The sequence below is a fragment of the Eriocheir sinensis genome, chromosome 26 (assembly GCF_024679095.1).
Source record: "Eriocheir sinensis breed Jianghai 21 chromosome 26, ASM2467909v1, whole genome shotgun sequence".
Taxonomy (NCBI): domain Eukaryota; kingdom Metazoa; phylum Arthropoda; class Malacostraca; order Decapoda; family Varunidae; genus Eriocheir; species Eriocheir sinensis.
Genome location: NC_066534.1, coordinates 10,064,227 through 10,080,510, shown reverse-complemented (window position 1 = coordinate 10,080,510; position 16,284 = coordinate 10,064,227). Strand labels below are relative to the sequence as shown.

Genomic DNA, 16,284 nt, shown 5'->3' with positions numbered 1-16,284 from the left:
ACCCGCATCGTCCAGAACGCGGTGAATGCGGGGCCCGCACGCTAACCACTCCTAAGTCTATATACACCAAGTCAAGTCATACGCAAGTTTGTGGGAGGAGACACGGCCGAGGCGTGGTTTATGCGTGACACTGCTTGGAGCCAAACTAGAGAATGTAGAAACGAAAAAAGGAGGACTAATTTAAATCAATCATTTCAACATGCCCTCCCTCACACCCCACACCACCGTTTGTAGTCATTGAAATTACAGTTACGCAATAGCACAATAAAAAGACATTTTTTCGTCAGTGGCTTGCCTGAACGCGCTGTGAAAGAAGGCGAGAATGCACATCCAGAGTGCACATACGGCCCCAACTTTAGTCACCCCTGAACTGGCGTTTTTTTTTTTTTTTTTTTTTTTTTTTTATGCTCCAAGAGACGTCATCCCGCTGCTCCGCCCCAAAACCGCCTCCTGCGCGTACCGGTCGCAGTTTTAAAGCAGAGTGACTTGACTTGGTATATATAGACTTAGAACCACTCAGCCACCGCCTCCCCCAAATGAAGATATATCAAGAAAAGCTGAAGCAAATACTGTTTTCATGAGAAAATTCTACATTACATAAGCATAATTCTGCAACAATAAGGTGAAAACATATACCCATAAGTAAACAAAAATGAGGGCTAAATGAAGTAGTGCATAAGCATATTCTCACACTTATTTCCTTACAACTCCTTAGTACTCTGCTATTTTTCATCGTGTCAAATTTTCTGGCGCAGTTCCCGAATTTACCTTCTTCTCTTGTTATGTTGGTATAAAATACATCTTAATATTGAAATATTTAGAGGGTAAAAATTACCTTGGAACATAAACTGTGCTGTGAAGATGTTCTTTCACATTGGGATGTTTTTACCCAGTCCCAGAACCAGTAATTTTTTATTGATTTTTCTTGGAATATTTTCAGTCATTGACCAGCCAGGTTTCTGCCGAATACCTGGGGATTCTAGATAATCAGGGACTGGATAGTCAGGGTTATACTCACCTGCCCATCTTTCTTACTCCAATACTCAACCACTCTTTTAAGCCCTTTCACTGACACGCCATCTCTCAATACTGCCCTCGTATACTCCCCTCACAATGTCATCATTCATTTTCATCACATGTCCAAACCATCTCATGCCACCACACTTCTCCAATCCAACCACAGCATAATCCACACTCTTTGCTGTTACACCCATACAAAATATCTCATACATGCTTTTTTGCTTTCTCCACTCAATCCTGACACATCATCTCTGATGCAAATGGCAGGGTTAGGAGGATAATACTATTCTTTATACCCTTCTTTATCCTCATGCTAACCCACTCTCCTTTCATAACTCTTTCCAAAGCACCTAATACCTGTCCGTTTTTCATTGCTCTCTTTCTCACCTCACCCTCCATGCTTACATAGAACCATCCCTAAGTACTTAAGCTCAGTTACATCCTCCACTGTTTCTTCTCCTAATCAGAGCTTACACTCTGTCATCCTCTCTGCTCTAACTCTTTATGGCTTTGCAAACTTAACATGTAGTCTGCTCTCTTGCCTTATCAAATATTATAACCTTACTCTTGTTAACTTTTAGTTAGAGTTTAATCCTATTATGCACCCTTTCAAATTCATTCACAATTCTCTGTAGCATCCTCTCACTTTCTGCCGACAACACTATCATCTGCAAAAATGCCTGCCACCAAAGAGTGCTCCATACTTATCACTTTCAGCCTTAATTGGACCTAAATTCCCTATTCCTGACTTTCATCTCTCTCATGCAAGCATTCATATAAACATAAAACAGCAGTACTTACATCACACACCCATCTCACACCCACACCACCCCATAACTCTCAATCAGTTCTTCGTCCACAAGCACAGACACACTCATATCATTGCAAAATGAACTGATCCCTTCAAACACACGTCATCCTATACCATATATCCTCAGAATATCCCATTAGCCCTTCCTCACAACCCTGTCATATGCCTTTCCCAGCTCCTTGACATTTAAAACCCATTTATAAACCTTTCCTGCTGCACTGAGTAAACTTATTCCCTTAAAACAGTTACTATCATTCCTACTTCCTTATCCCTCCTCTTTACATCATCACCCAGTTTTCCTAGGAGATATAATTGATTAGTTAATCACCAAACAATGATTTATTCCTTCTAGGAGTATGTAAATTACTGTATCATATATAACCTGCTTTATATATGACCCCTGTATGATGCTTACATTTTTTTCATTTTAACCCTGTTTTCAATTTTAACCCATCCTTAGCTAACATCGCTATCATCCGCTCCTATATATCTGCTTCCACCACTGTAAAGGAGAGGACTGCTGCTGTGAGCTTCACCTCTGCTGCTCAGGCTACAGGATTCATCATTGGACCTGGTGAGTCAAGTGTTTTTACTTGTCACTTGTTGTGCCATATTGGTGTGATAACTTGTTACTCAAAATATCCAGACAAAACCCTGTTTTTCTCTCTTAAAGATACTGTATAATGCCATTTCTTTACCCGAGGTTAATACATTTATTTCTACTGTCTCAGGTGCCATTCATCTCTGTTGAACTCTTGCCTGCGTCTTTCCAGAGTTTATTATGATGGAAAAGGTTTCTATAACTTGTTTACATACACCCATCACTTTTGTCAACTGCAGGCTACCAGCAGAGCCAGACTTGAAACTCATTTACACTTTATCACTTCTTTTCCACTGTACTGTAGCCATGAACTTTGAAATCATAAATCTTTGGCAGACACAAATTGAAGACACCTATGTGTAGAAATTACGGTACATAAGACTGTATTTGTCTAGTAATGTATACTGCACTGTATCTGTAAATATTCACAAATTAGTCACAATATATGCTCATACATACTTGTCTGCCTGAATTTGTTTGAAATGTTTTGTCATTCTGTAAAGAATTCATTGCTTTTTAAAAAAAAGTAGATGGGCTGAGGGATGATTCAATATACATGTAAAAGGCAAGAATGCATAACTTCACATGGATGTTTACAGTGTTTTGGAGGTTGGCTTTATATTTACAGGGAAAAATGAGAAATGGAAATTGTCCTTGTTGGAAAAATAATTGACAAGTCCCTTCAACAAATTTGATAAAACTGGCCGCATGGGAGTTTCCACATAACTTTATTGGGGATTGAACAGGAAGTCAGCAGGACTGACCATGGTCACATGAAAATATGCATTAGCTTATCCTTTCATATGAACTTTTTTCCAAACATTTTTGTGGGTATTAAGGCATATAGTTGTAGTCCTTATCATTATCTTCAGCCTTTAGGATATCTTGTTCATTTGTAGCCTATATTGGCATATTCATCTATTTATTTGATACTGGTTTGGCTTACAAAAGTAGAAAATGCAGTCATGAAGATTATATTTGTTAACACATGCACAGACCAAAATTAAGAGCAGTATACCTTTTGTAGTCTTTCTCATGTGCCATATATTATTGAAATAACAGAGAGTTTGAAGTGGATAATCACAAATTATTGAACAAAAGGTAGAGATTTTTTCCCAAGGAGGGATATTTCACCTACAAACTCACATAATTTTAGATTCTCTTTCTCACAACTTTATTGATTATCTTTCTGGTAAATGGAACTTGAACCCATCCATACTAGGTTTCATCATATGGATGGACCAAGGTGGAATCAAGCTTTATTCTTGGGGGCCCATTATACATACTGGCCTGTATTTTGGGACTGAGAGTGCTGTGAAGTGTGGAGGGGGGAGGGCTTGTCCAGCTTCTTTCCCGTGAACGTGGGAATGAGGCATGGCTGTGTCCTGGCCCGATCGCTTTTCAACACTTGCATGGACTGGGTACTAGGCAGAGTTGTGGACCAGAGTCATTGTGGAGCATCTAGCTATTACCAATACCTGGGTCACTGACCTTGTATTTGCCAATGATGCAGTAATCGTTGCGGAGTCTCTGGAGGTTCTGGTGATGGCTCACAGGCACTGCATGAGGAGGCGAACCCCTTGGGACTTCAGGTCTCTGGGCCAAGACCAAGGTACAGGTGTTTGGAGGCTTACTAGATGAAACAGTACAGTCTGTTCATGTGTGTGGTGAGGACATTGAGATGTCAGAAAATTTCACATACCTTAGTAGTGTAGTTCAGAACAATGTTGGGTCTCACCGGTATGTCTTATGGTGGATTGGCTTGGCCCACGGTGCTATGGACTCACTCAGTGTGGGTATATGGCGTTGTTGATACCAATGTAGAAGGACAAAAATCCAAATCTTCAAGTCCCTTGTGCTCCCTGTCTTACTCTGTGGCTGCAAGACAAGGACTAGTGTCCATAGGGACACTAGTCTGGACTTGGAGAGGCAGACTGATGCCTTGGGTAATAAGTGTATGCAGAATCATGGGATACTGCAGGAATGACTTTGTGTCAAACCGCCAACTACTCTGTGAGACTGATTCAAGGCCCCCATATTCTGTCAATGCCAACTCTGGCTATACGGGCATGTGGCACGTCACTCAGAAGCCGACCTTGCCCATCGGGTTGTTTCTGTAAGAGACAAACCTGAGTGGAGGAGGCCAAGGGGATGCCCACAATTTGTGGCTTGAGCAAGTCAATAGATCCTAGCAGGGGGTACTCAGGATGGGAAGGGGGCCTGCATGGAGACTTGCCTGGAGGGATCCCCGGACTTGGTGACGTAGGGTGGGCGAGGCGACGCACCCCAACAAGACTAAGGAGAGGTGGGAAAGATGAAGTGAAATTGTTGGAGATATTTTTGGCTAGGTGCCAGAAGGCTCTAGAAGAACCTGAGAAAGCAAGATGTTGGCATTTTCTATTGATGAAAGAGGTTTTGGTGAGTTGAACAATAGGTTTGGAGTGATTTAGGGCAGAAATAGAAAGATAATGATTAGCAGCAGTATAAAGGCTTTGTGAGCTGTCCATTTATCTCTGATAGCAGGAGAACAAGTGTGACTGAACCAGAGCTTTTTAGCATGAAGAGAAAAGGAACACCAGAGACAATCACCTCCATTATGCACTGGGCACACACAGAGGAGTCTCTGACCTGGAAGCAGTAATCATTCCACAGGAAATTGGAAAAGAACATCCTCAACTAGAGCTTAATGCCAAAAGCATTGCCTCTTTGGTGGGTCCAAAGGTTGTACAGAAATGATAGAACAGAATGTGGAAATAAGGTTGTGATCAGAGGAGCCCAACAAAGAGAACAGTTTAGCAGAATAAGCTGAAGGATTGAAGGTTACGGAGAGATCTAGTGTTAGGGGATATGTGTGGTGTGCTGCAACAGCTGCTTTAGATCTTTGAGGAGAGCAAAGTTCTAGGCTTGTTTACCAGGCTAGGATGAAAGCCAAAGCTGGTGGTTAACAGTGAAATCTGCAAAGATGGAGAATTCAGCAAAAGGAGAGACATTCAAGATGTGCTCCACTTTGGAATTCAGATAGTCAAAGAATTTTACAGAGTTGGTAGAGTTAAGTGAAAAATTAACAGCACAGACATATTTAGTAATAGAATGACAATTAAATCTTAGCCAGGTGGTGGAAAATTTAGAATAATCAAAGTCGTGGGCACAAGAGCAAGTGATGTCATTGCATACATAGATATGTACAACATCCAGCTTTCGATTAAAAGGAGAGAGCTAATAGAATGGAACAGAGCAGAGATTACTGACAATAGCCTCAGAGACCTGTGTTTTGGTAAGGAAGAGAAGGTAAGGTTTAGAGCAGGGAAGATGGTGTTTCACAGAATGGAAATTCGATTGAAGACTGTGAATGCTGCAGAAATTTATGAAGAAAAAATTGGAATTATCAAGACACCTCTTGTGGTTAGGATCTGAAGAGGGGGTAGTTGTGGTTTATGCCCATTTTGGCAGCTGTCTAGCTGCCTACTCCCAGTGTCAAAACTGTATTTCATTTTGACTGTCAAAACTGTGTTCCATTTTGTTTTTCTTTGGTATTTAAAATGTTGTAACTGCAACATGCCATTATCACTGATAATTAATTCTGCCAACTCTTTCTTCATATTACAGCCATTCAGGCAGCATTGGCTGTGGCTTTTTCCAAGGATACAAGTGGGGTCACAAATTCAACAGCTGTGGCTAACATGACAGAGGCAGAGGATGAGGATGAGACTTCAGTTAGTAACCTGGAGATACAGTGGAATATGTACACAGCCACAGGCTGGATTGGCTGCTTCCTAGGACTCATTAACTTAATCCTCTTCCTTCCCTGCATTTTTAAGGTTAGTCTGCTTAACTGTGTTCATACTTTGAAGCTCTATTTATCGATTTCAACCTGTTAGTTCAGAGCACCAAAGGTCAGATGTGTTTACCAATTTGAATTTATCTATTTGTAGTATACAGGCCTGAACTCAAGCCCAGACAGTCCTGTCTCCCAATCTATATGTGCCCAACTTTTCCTTCATTATATGGACACTGCCCACTTCCATAATGTCATTGCTTAGTCCATTCAATGTATCCACACTCCAATATGGAAAATTGTATTTCTTTATGTCTTTAAAACAAGTACCCTTTCTTAATTTCTTGCTGTGTCCTCTTAGTTGCCTCCCCCCTTCTGTCTCAATTAAGTCATTTCTATCCAACGCTTCCATTCCACTTGTATTCCTGTACAATGCTATCAGGTCTCCTCTTTCTCTTCTTTCTTTGAGTGTTGGTAAGCCCATTTCCTCCAATCTAGTCTCATATGACATATTTGATAGTACTGGTACCATCTTAATTAGTCGCAATCCTTTGAATCCTTTCGAGTTTCCTTATATCCTTTTTCCTGTGTGGTAACCAAACAACCGCTGCATACTCTAACCTTGGTCTAATCAATGTTGTTATTATTTTCTTCATGTCCCCATCCAAGTAGTGAAATGCCACTCTAATATTTTGCAGCAAACTATATGTTTCTCTGAATATCTTATTTATGTGCTTCTCAGGTGTCAGAGTATATCGTATTATAATTCTTAAGTCTTTTTCTTCCTTCACTGTGTCGATGATTGTCCTTCCCATCTTATACACTCCACATGGTCTATTTTTAACTTTTTTCCCATTTACATTATGTGACAATTCTTTTCATTAAACTCCATTTCCCATTCTTTACTCCATTCATGTACTTCATTTAAATCTTCATGCAGCTTGTTACAATTATCCTCATCTCGTATTTTTTAAGCAGTTTGGCATCATCTGCAAACATACTCATATAACTCTTTACTTTTTCCAGCATATCATTTATGTATATTAAAAACACTATAGGCACTAACACTGATCCCTGTGACAATCCACTTGTGACCGTTTTCCAATCCAATTTTTAATTTTTTAACATGGTTCTCATTTCTGTTTGTCAGGTAATTTTTCATCTATTCTATCATTTTTCTCTGTAACAAACCTCTATGTTCAAGTTTCCACAGCAATCTTGTATGAGAAACTTTATTGAATGCCTTTTGAAGGTCCAGAAATGTGCAGTCTGCCCATCCGTCTCTTTCCTGTACTATATCTATTACTCTTGAATAAAAATATATTAGATTCATGACACAAGATTTACCTTGTCTGAATCCAAATTGACTTTCATTTATTATCTTCTCTCTTCCCTGATGGTCTACTCACTGTCTTTTAATTACCTTCTCACACAGTTTGCACATTACACTTGTTAGGGAATCCAATCTATATAGTTCAATGACTCTTGCTTATTTCTGCTCTTATATAGTGGGACCACATGTGCCCTCTTTCGTTGCACTGGGACTTCCTCAGTCTTAATCAAACAACTTATAATGTCGTGAATTGGTTCTAGTCACTGTTCACTACACTCTTTCAGTACTTTGCCTGATTTTTTATCTGGACTCATTGCCTTCTTACCATTTAGTGATTTCAAAAACCTCAAAAACCCAATTTCTCCACTATCAGCTCAACACAATCTTTCAAATACCTATCCCCTATTCTTTGATAACACTCAGCTGTCACCTTCCTCTACATATAAACATTCTCGGCCTAACCTTAACTCAAAATCTCAACTGGAAACTTCACATCTCTCTTACTAAATCGGCTTCCTCGAGGTTGGGCGTTCTGTATCTCTCCACCAGTTCTTCTTACCTGCACAGATGCTTTCCATATACATGGGCCTTGTCTGCCCTCATTTGGAGTATGCATCTCTTGTGGGGGGGAAGCTCCACACACACAGCTCTCTTGGACAGAGTTGAGTCTAAGGCTCCACATCTCATCAGCTTCCCTCCTCTTACTGACTGCCTTCTACCTCTTAAATTCCGCTGCTGTTTTGCATCTCTTTCTATCTTCTATCAATATTTTCATGCTGACTGCTCTTCTGAGTTTGCTAACTGCATGCCTCCCCCCTCCTGCAGCCCTGCTGCACTCAGCTTTCTACTCTAGCTCATCCCTATACTGTCCAAACCCTTTATGCAATAGTTAACCAGCATCTTCATTCTTTCATCCCTTACACTGGTAAACTCTGGAACAGCCTTCCTTCGTCTGTATATCCTCCTGCCTATAACTTGACCTCTTTCAAGAGGAGTGCATCAAGACACCTCTCCTCTTGAAATTGATCTCTCTTTTGGCCATCCTTTACTTTTCTCTTTTATAGGAGCTGCGATTAGCGGGCTTTTTTTCTATACTTTCTTTTTGTTGCCCTTGAGTTGCTTCCTCTACTGCAAAAAAAAAAATAAATAAATAAAAAAATAGGCCCAGTATCTCTTCTTTATCCACTTTTATGTTTTCCATTCTTTTGACACTTCTCTCCTCATCCCTCTTTTCAAATTCTGTCTCTTGGGTAAATACTTTCTGGAAGATTTCATATAATATTTCACAGATTTTCTTTGCATCCTCATAGACTTGGTCACCCACTTTAATCGTATTCACAGCTTCGTTTTTCCTTAATTTCCTATTTGTATGTCTATAAAAAAAGTTTAGGGTCCTCCTTACATTTTTCTATTATATTCTTTTCATACTTTTTTTCTTCTTCTCTCCTCACTTTAGTGTAATCATTTCTAGCTTGTCTATAGCTTTCCCTATTTAAGGCATTCCTTCTCATTTTTAAGTTTCTCTATGCTTTAACTTTCTTCTTCTTTGCTTCCAGACATCTTGTATTACACCACTCTTTTTCCCGCTTTTCTTTATCACATAATAGGGTACCCACTTTACTACACCTTCATTATAAGTTTTAAGGAAGTAGTCATATTTTTGTTGTACATTTCTCAGCTTTTTAATTTCTGACCAATTTATACCTCCAAAACACAAATGAGTCTCCATTACTATGTAATGCAGTACATACATTTCCTTATATCAGTAGTGTCACTTGTTCCTGTCTACAAATTATTATAAAGTCTAATCAAGTTAGCATTTGAAATATGGTTAGTTCTGAAAAGTTTTAGTAAAATTTATATTAATCTATCTTTTATTTTGATTTGATTTGATTTGTTTATATATGTATTTATTTATTTTTGACCATATGGTATTTGCCTCATTTGTTATTTTCATAGCATACATTTTTTTTTGGGGGGGGAGTACAAATAATTGCACCCTTAGCATGAAGATTTATCATGCAGTGACAAAATATCCTTTATTTTTCAGGAGCACAACATTGCTACCAAAGAAGCCCACTTCCAAAAGTGTGCTGCCAATGATGAAACATCAAAGTTACCAAAACCAGATTATATTGGCCTTTCTGGGATTCTGATCACTTTCTTTATAAGTGTGATGATTTACGTGCTATTGGAGACTATAATGGTTCCTATGTGCATGGACTTATATGCTTGGACAGATGAAACAGCAGTAATGGTTGTAGGTATTGCACTTTGCATTGCAGCTTGTTTATGTCTCATAGTCTTCATTGTCATAGGTTGTGCTGCAAAAATAATAGATGAGCGACTTATTTTAATTATTGGGGGAGTGTTGTCAATGACAGTAGGGTTGGTTATTTTCATCCCTATGGGTAATACTTATCCAAAGATTAAAAACTGCACCTCAGTTGATCCTTTGCCAGAACATTTTAATGAATCACAAGGTACTTTTCATTCCTTCCAGTTAGTAGTACCTCTTGATCTTAATCCGGGCAATGTCAACAACATGACAGAAACTCGTGATACAAGAGTCAAATCTATATTTCAGTTTAATGATACTGAAGCATTGGCAAGTGATTTAGTAAATAATTTGGATGACAGTGTCATGACTTTAAGGAATGCAACTGTTGAGTCTATTGTTAAAACTACAGATGCAAGTAAAGTACCCACTCGTATAGCACAAGAGAATGACTCGATTACCCGAATCCTGAGACGACAGAGGCGGCATGTGTCTCTTGATGGAGACTGTGAAGACACTGGCTGTCCTCCTGAACAAGAATGGTGCTTGTATACACCCATTATAGAAATCCCTCAGCTTGCAGTTGCGAGTGTCTTTTCAATTATTGGTTATCCGGTTACCTTTTCAATTGCAAGTGCCTTATTCTCAAAAATATTAGGACCCAAACCACAGGGGGTTTGGATGGGAATCTTAACAAGCACAGGTAGCTTGTCTAGGGTAATTGGTCCAATTTTTGTCTCCTACATTTACACTGAGCTGGGAACACGATGGACCTTCATTTTATTATTATGTCCAATGTTTTTTACTCTTTTGCTTGATCTCATAATATACAAAAGACTTGTTCCTATGAATGTGGTTAGAAGAAGGTAGTAGCACATTATATGTGGTAAGCATATAATTGGAGCGATGAATTTTCTATCATTTTAATGCTCAGGATTAGGAGTTTGTAATGTATACATAGTGTATGGATATTAAATTCAAAACCCAGTTCTGTGATATGTCATCAAATGAGGAATAGCATTAGCTACATGGCTTAGTAAACTAAATATTTAAATTGACTAGACAGTGCTTCAAAATGCAGATGAAACCTCCCTTTACTGAAAGCAGAATAATACTTCACTTTAAGTTGCATAGGGATGAATATTGATTCTCCAAGGTATGAGTCACTGTAAGATTGATGTTTTACCTGTGGAAAAAATCCATAATCATTCCTAGTGCAGTTGGTATGTATTATATGTATGTCATTGGTATGAGCTACATCCATTTGGAAATAATAGTTGTGCAAGAGGGTGTCAAGAAAAAGAGCATAATAATAAAATAAGTATGAAAACTAATTTCTTGAAATGAATAAAGATGTATAGAAAGCAATACCAACCCTAGTGCATCAGGATTACCATCATATTCAGCACTTAGCCTACACTTGTATTTACAGAACCAAACCCTCTCCACCACACAACAATGTAACTGTTCCAACCCTAGAGAGGGAAAATCCCAATGTAAGGCAGCTTTCTTACCAAAGTGGCAAGTCACACATTGTATGCCACTTGAAAACGAACCTCTACAAAGAAGTCAGACCTTTCCCACAGGAGTAGTATGACACATCGCATGTGCCACATACAACTATTGTCGGTTCACCCGAGTCCGAGTATCCTTCTGCTGCAATAAGATATTCACAATGGTTACCAGATTACATAAGGTGTCTTTACGCATCTAGAAAAACTGCTGAAACTTCTTGTCATGCAGCTCCTATTGCCTTACAACTACATAGGCAACGTGAACCCCAACGTTCTCTTTCATGTATCCAGCACCTTCTTTTCCTTACGTGTTCTTCAGCTAGGTGACTACAGCACCGATCAGAGTAACTATATCTGCCTCATCCTCCTGCCTCATCCTCCGATGATGTCATCTTGCGAATTGAGCAGTGACATGCGCCACATGTCAATTTGGTGTGAAAGAACCATGCCGCACGTCACTTACCACTTGCCTCCTGCTACTTGCCACGTACAGTGTGCCACTTTGGTGTGAAAGCTGCCTAAGTTATTCACAGTTCCTTGTGCCTGCTGGAAATGCCTGATGCTCTTGAGGTGGCCCTTGTATGGAGTGTGAATAGAGCCTTTAGTTACGTCATATTGAAAAACTTACAATACCCTCTCGAGTTTCGCGCTATCCGAGTTTCGCGATCCTCGAGTTTCATGCTTAGTCCTATATTCTCACGATCCCAATTCGCGCATTACAGCCCTGAGTTTCATGGTTTCGCGCTGCCTTGACATGTAGAGGTCATGTCTACCTACAGTTGGCGTCATATGCGCTGCCTTAACCTGTAACCTGCGGGACCGTTTTCAAGAAGTAGTCCGTCAGTGCAGCTTATAATAGCCTCAGAACGACCATTTCAAATTGATACTTTACCCATATCAACGGATTGGTTTCATGAATGTGCAGATGACAATTATTATTTTTTTCAATAAAACCGTGAATGTGATCAGTTATTTTAGTCATAAAATAAAGATGCTAGATATGAGAAGTATCTCTACTCGTTACGGCTGAAAATACTGGGTTCGTTTAAGCCTATATGGCTTGCGGAAGCAGGTAAAGGCACTTAACCCTTTCCTTGCTCGCAGTCTGGATGCGACTATCCCCTCAGGTGCAGTCGGGGAGCCCAATGGGGGGGTTCTTTTAACCTCTGTATCTCAAAAACTATTCATCACAACCAAAAACACCACTGGAAAGAGGAGGTCCAGATCTATAGGAGTTGGTTATGTATGCCTCTCTTGCAAACATACATGCACGTTCAGGGAGTGTTGAATGTTAACACTTACATCGGTGCGTGCAGGATGATCAGCCATATTGAGGTAACTGCAGACTCTGGCAAGGGAGTATTGCCAACTGCAATATTTACAACTATTTGGTCAAAGAATCAGTCAGGTGATAGGTGAAGCTATGCAAAAATGCCACTATATTGGGCAAGAACATCCACCAGTTACTCGTCTGTAGATTTGCTGCGCTGGGCTGATATGATTTTCCACCAAATTTAGTGGAGAACCCACTCAATTGGCAATCCTGTGTTGTGAGAATTAGTGTTGGAACACTCTCATACGCTGGAGATTTGAGTGCGGCTGGAGCTCGCAGCGAGCCTTTAGCGCCACCAGCAAATACGCCTAACACCCACTGCAAGTGTTTAGCAATGAAAGGGTTAAGAGATTAGCAAGGCAGTTAGATCTTCTTGGATGTAGCCACCCTGCCAGGTGTTTTCAGATTCTTTGAAGGGGTGTAGTTGTATGTTTGTTTGTCTGTGTGTGTGTGTGTGTTGAAAGGGAGTTTTTCTCTCTCTCTCTCACACACACAAAAAAGTAACAACGTAAAAGTGTATAAGGTCATTTGAAAAGAAGAGAGAGAGAGAGAGAGAGAGAGAGAGAGAGAGAGAGAGAGAGAGAGAGAGAGAGAGAGAGAGAGAGAGAGAGAGAGAGAGAGAGAGAGAGAGAGAGAGAGAGAGAGAGAGAGAGGTAAAGTAAGAAAACGATAAGGGGATTAGAAGAAAAAGAGGGGGAGGAGGAGGAGGAGGTGGTGGCCTAACTGACCTACCTCACCTGCCTTCGGCATAGGTCAGGTTAAGTTGCCAGGTGTCTCCTTAATAATAACTTCGTTAAAAAATTGCTAAAACACATCGGTCAATTTGGGCTGGCTAGCACCTGACTACCATCTGCCCTATAGGGCAGGGTAGCATCCCATGGATTAAAGGCAGTGTCACACTGACCGTTTTCATCTAACCATTGGGGCTACGGGCAACCAGGGTTGCCCGTATGCCCAACTGGAAGCGATTTGTAGGTTGTCCGTAGGAATGGGAAACGGCAGTGACATCTCAAGTAATGGACGACGGACTCTTTTGATTTTGCGGCGCCCTTGTCATTAAGCCTCGAATTTTGGAAAATCAATCGCTTTGGTGCGAATCGCTATAACTCCCTTATTTCTGGGGCTACAGAAATGTTTTTGGTATCAATCAACAGCAAAATTGCAGCACGTGAAATGAGTCAGATTTGGCGCATTTTCGTCGCAACTTCTGGTCAAGCTCGAGCAAAAACTACTGAAGCTAGGAAGGCGTGCTTGGTGACAAATGAAAGCTCTATTAATACAGATTAATAATCAGAAAAAAATTGGAAAGCACTAAATAAATAAAAAAAGTTATAAGCAAAAAACTAGGACATATCCAAATCGCGGCAAATGGGCCGAAAACAGGCAATTTTGTGACAGCTTGACGACAAATTTGGAATCAAGCTATCAAAAAATCCTTCAAGCTAGTCAAACTACATTGTCAAGGGGGGCTACATGCCAAATTACAGCCTTCTAGAGGCAATAGCAATGTCACACTAGACAAAAACGGCAAAATGTCTGGAGTTCGTCAAAATCGCTCTCAAGTCGTTTTGCTGGGGAATACACAGCAGGAAAAACATTAATTTGCCTGGTTTTGTTCTAGTTTGTCCACTTGTGATCTTTGTGAGCAGTGAGTGAAATATGGAAACAGGAAGCAAGTTGGACCTCTCTTTGAGCTATTTTGTGGCTGCGGCAGCGGGTATAGACATACATGAGGCATTGAAAAGTCAATCATTATATTAGTGATTTAATAATTTGTGACAGAAACAGTCAGCAGATTATTTCATAACACATCGAAAACTACCAGAAAAAATAGGTTCGTCCAACAGTGTCCCATGGGCGACGTTCTGTAAAATTTCCCAGTTCTTTGACAAGGTTTGAGCAAACACTCCTATCCTCCCGTCTTTGAAGCCATAATTGTGCCCACAACTGCTTCTTCCTTCCATTTAACTGCAGCAACGAGTCCATAACTTGGGTAACGGTTGCATAAGCCATGACAGCCCTTACTTTAGCAGACGAAGCCACGTGGATACAGGGCGACTGTTTTCTTTACAGGCAACCAACCTTGGCCGTATGTGACGCACGCCCGGAAAAGTTGGAGTGCCGGTGGTTGGAGGAAAAAGGTTCAGTGTGACACCAGCAACTGATAATTCGCTCCCGGTTGGCCGTATGAGCAACCACAGTTGCCCGTAGCCCCAACGGTTGGAGAAAATCAATTAGTGTGATACTGCCTTAAGGCAGCGAGGCTGCTGATTGAGTGAGCGCCGTCGATGACGTCATCGGACTCACAACGCATCACAAGCGTGTTTTCAGAACTACCAGACAATCATAAAGCAGCAGTCTTCAATTGCGGCTCCAAAACGACCAGTTCTCACTTCCCATTTTCTTCCTTTTACCACGGTATGTATTTTGAGATAACAAGCAAGTAAAGTAAAAAAAAAAAAAGGCAGTTTCTCCACGGGTCGGAACCAATAAGCGCTTTATCATTGTTTTCAATACCCCAAGTTTCACGATTCTCGAGTTTAGCGCTATATATCTTCAGAACAAAGCAAGCGCGAAACTTGGGAGGGCACCATAGGTCATCCCCTCATCCCCTTGGACCCCCCTAGTCTCTGCTAGACACCACGTGATCTCTAGCAGGGACTTGGGGGGTCCAAGGGGAGGGGGGTGATGGGCCTCTTGGCGTGAGATGGCGGAATGCGAGGAGGGGTGAGGGCCTGGGCCCCTTTGCGTGAGACAACGGGACATTCCAAGCAGTAACGGCTTCTGGCGGTACTTATAATTAATTACAATACTTACACTACTTTTTGCTTCCTAATTTCTATTTTGCAGTCCTTAATTAAATGCTGGCATTACAGAATGTTGTCATCAAATTTATATGAGAACATACTTTGTAAATTTCTCAAGTATATAAAATTTTGGGATAAATCTGATAAAAACTAACAATGATGTTGAATGAATGATAAAAACTAACTGAATGAATGACTGAAAACCCCACCTGTGTTTTGGTGGTAGACTGGAGGAAAATAATGAGGGGTTCTACTAATGCCCTGGTGCTTCCTGTAAAGGGGGGGGAGGTAGGCTTTCCAATAAGATTTCCTAAAACTGTATGAATGAATGGTGACGACCGTCCTCAGTGTCAAAGTCTGGCCAGTATGCCGGGCAGTATGTAAATTCTTTGGAATTTCTGTTGAATTTTATCTTTTGTCTACCTCAATTTTGTTTTTTATTACTACATGGTGGTACATTAATTAATTGAATTGTCTGTCTGTTGTTTGCTATATGTATACAATGATAAGTCAAAATATATATCTTTGTTATTACAATCAGAATATGTTTCACTGTTCATAATGCCTTACATCAGCATACATTCAAGTAATATTACATTCTCTTTATTTTTCTTCTCTGTTCACCAAGGCTTGATATAGAGCACTAACTTTTATTTTCCATGATGAGGTTTGCACTATAACAGATACTATATATACTTATAACATTTATTTTATGATTTTTATTATACATTATAGATAGGACAATCCTTATCTAATATCCATGGGGCTGAATGTGTATTGATTTTTTTTTGGGGGGGAGGAGGGGGAATGTA

The 16,284-nt window shown here is 40.2% G+C and overlaps 1 protein-coding gene across 5 annotated transcripts in view; it reads left to right on the top strand.

Annotated features, from left to right (window-relative positions):
* The window catches only part of LOC127003745 (major facilitator superfamily domain-containing protein 8-like), a 97,488-nt gene extending 81,473 nt beyond the window's left edge, over positions 1-16,015 (top strand). For all 5 annotated transcript variants that reach the window (XM_050870734.1, XM_050870732.1, XM_050870731.1 and 2 more), the window contains exons 6-8: positions 2,292-2,405; positions 6,039-6,250; positions 9,591-16,015. In XM_050870734.1, coding sequence (XP_050726691.1) covers positions 2,292-2,405; positions 6,039-6,250; positions 9,591-10,688 — 1,424 coding nt within the window. In that variant the 3' untranslated portion in view covers positions 10,689-16,015. The remainder of the gene's footprint in view (positions 1-2,291; positions 2,406-6,038; positions 6,251-9,590) is intronic.
* The last annotated feature ends 269 nt before the right edge of the window (positions 16,016-16,284 follow it).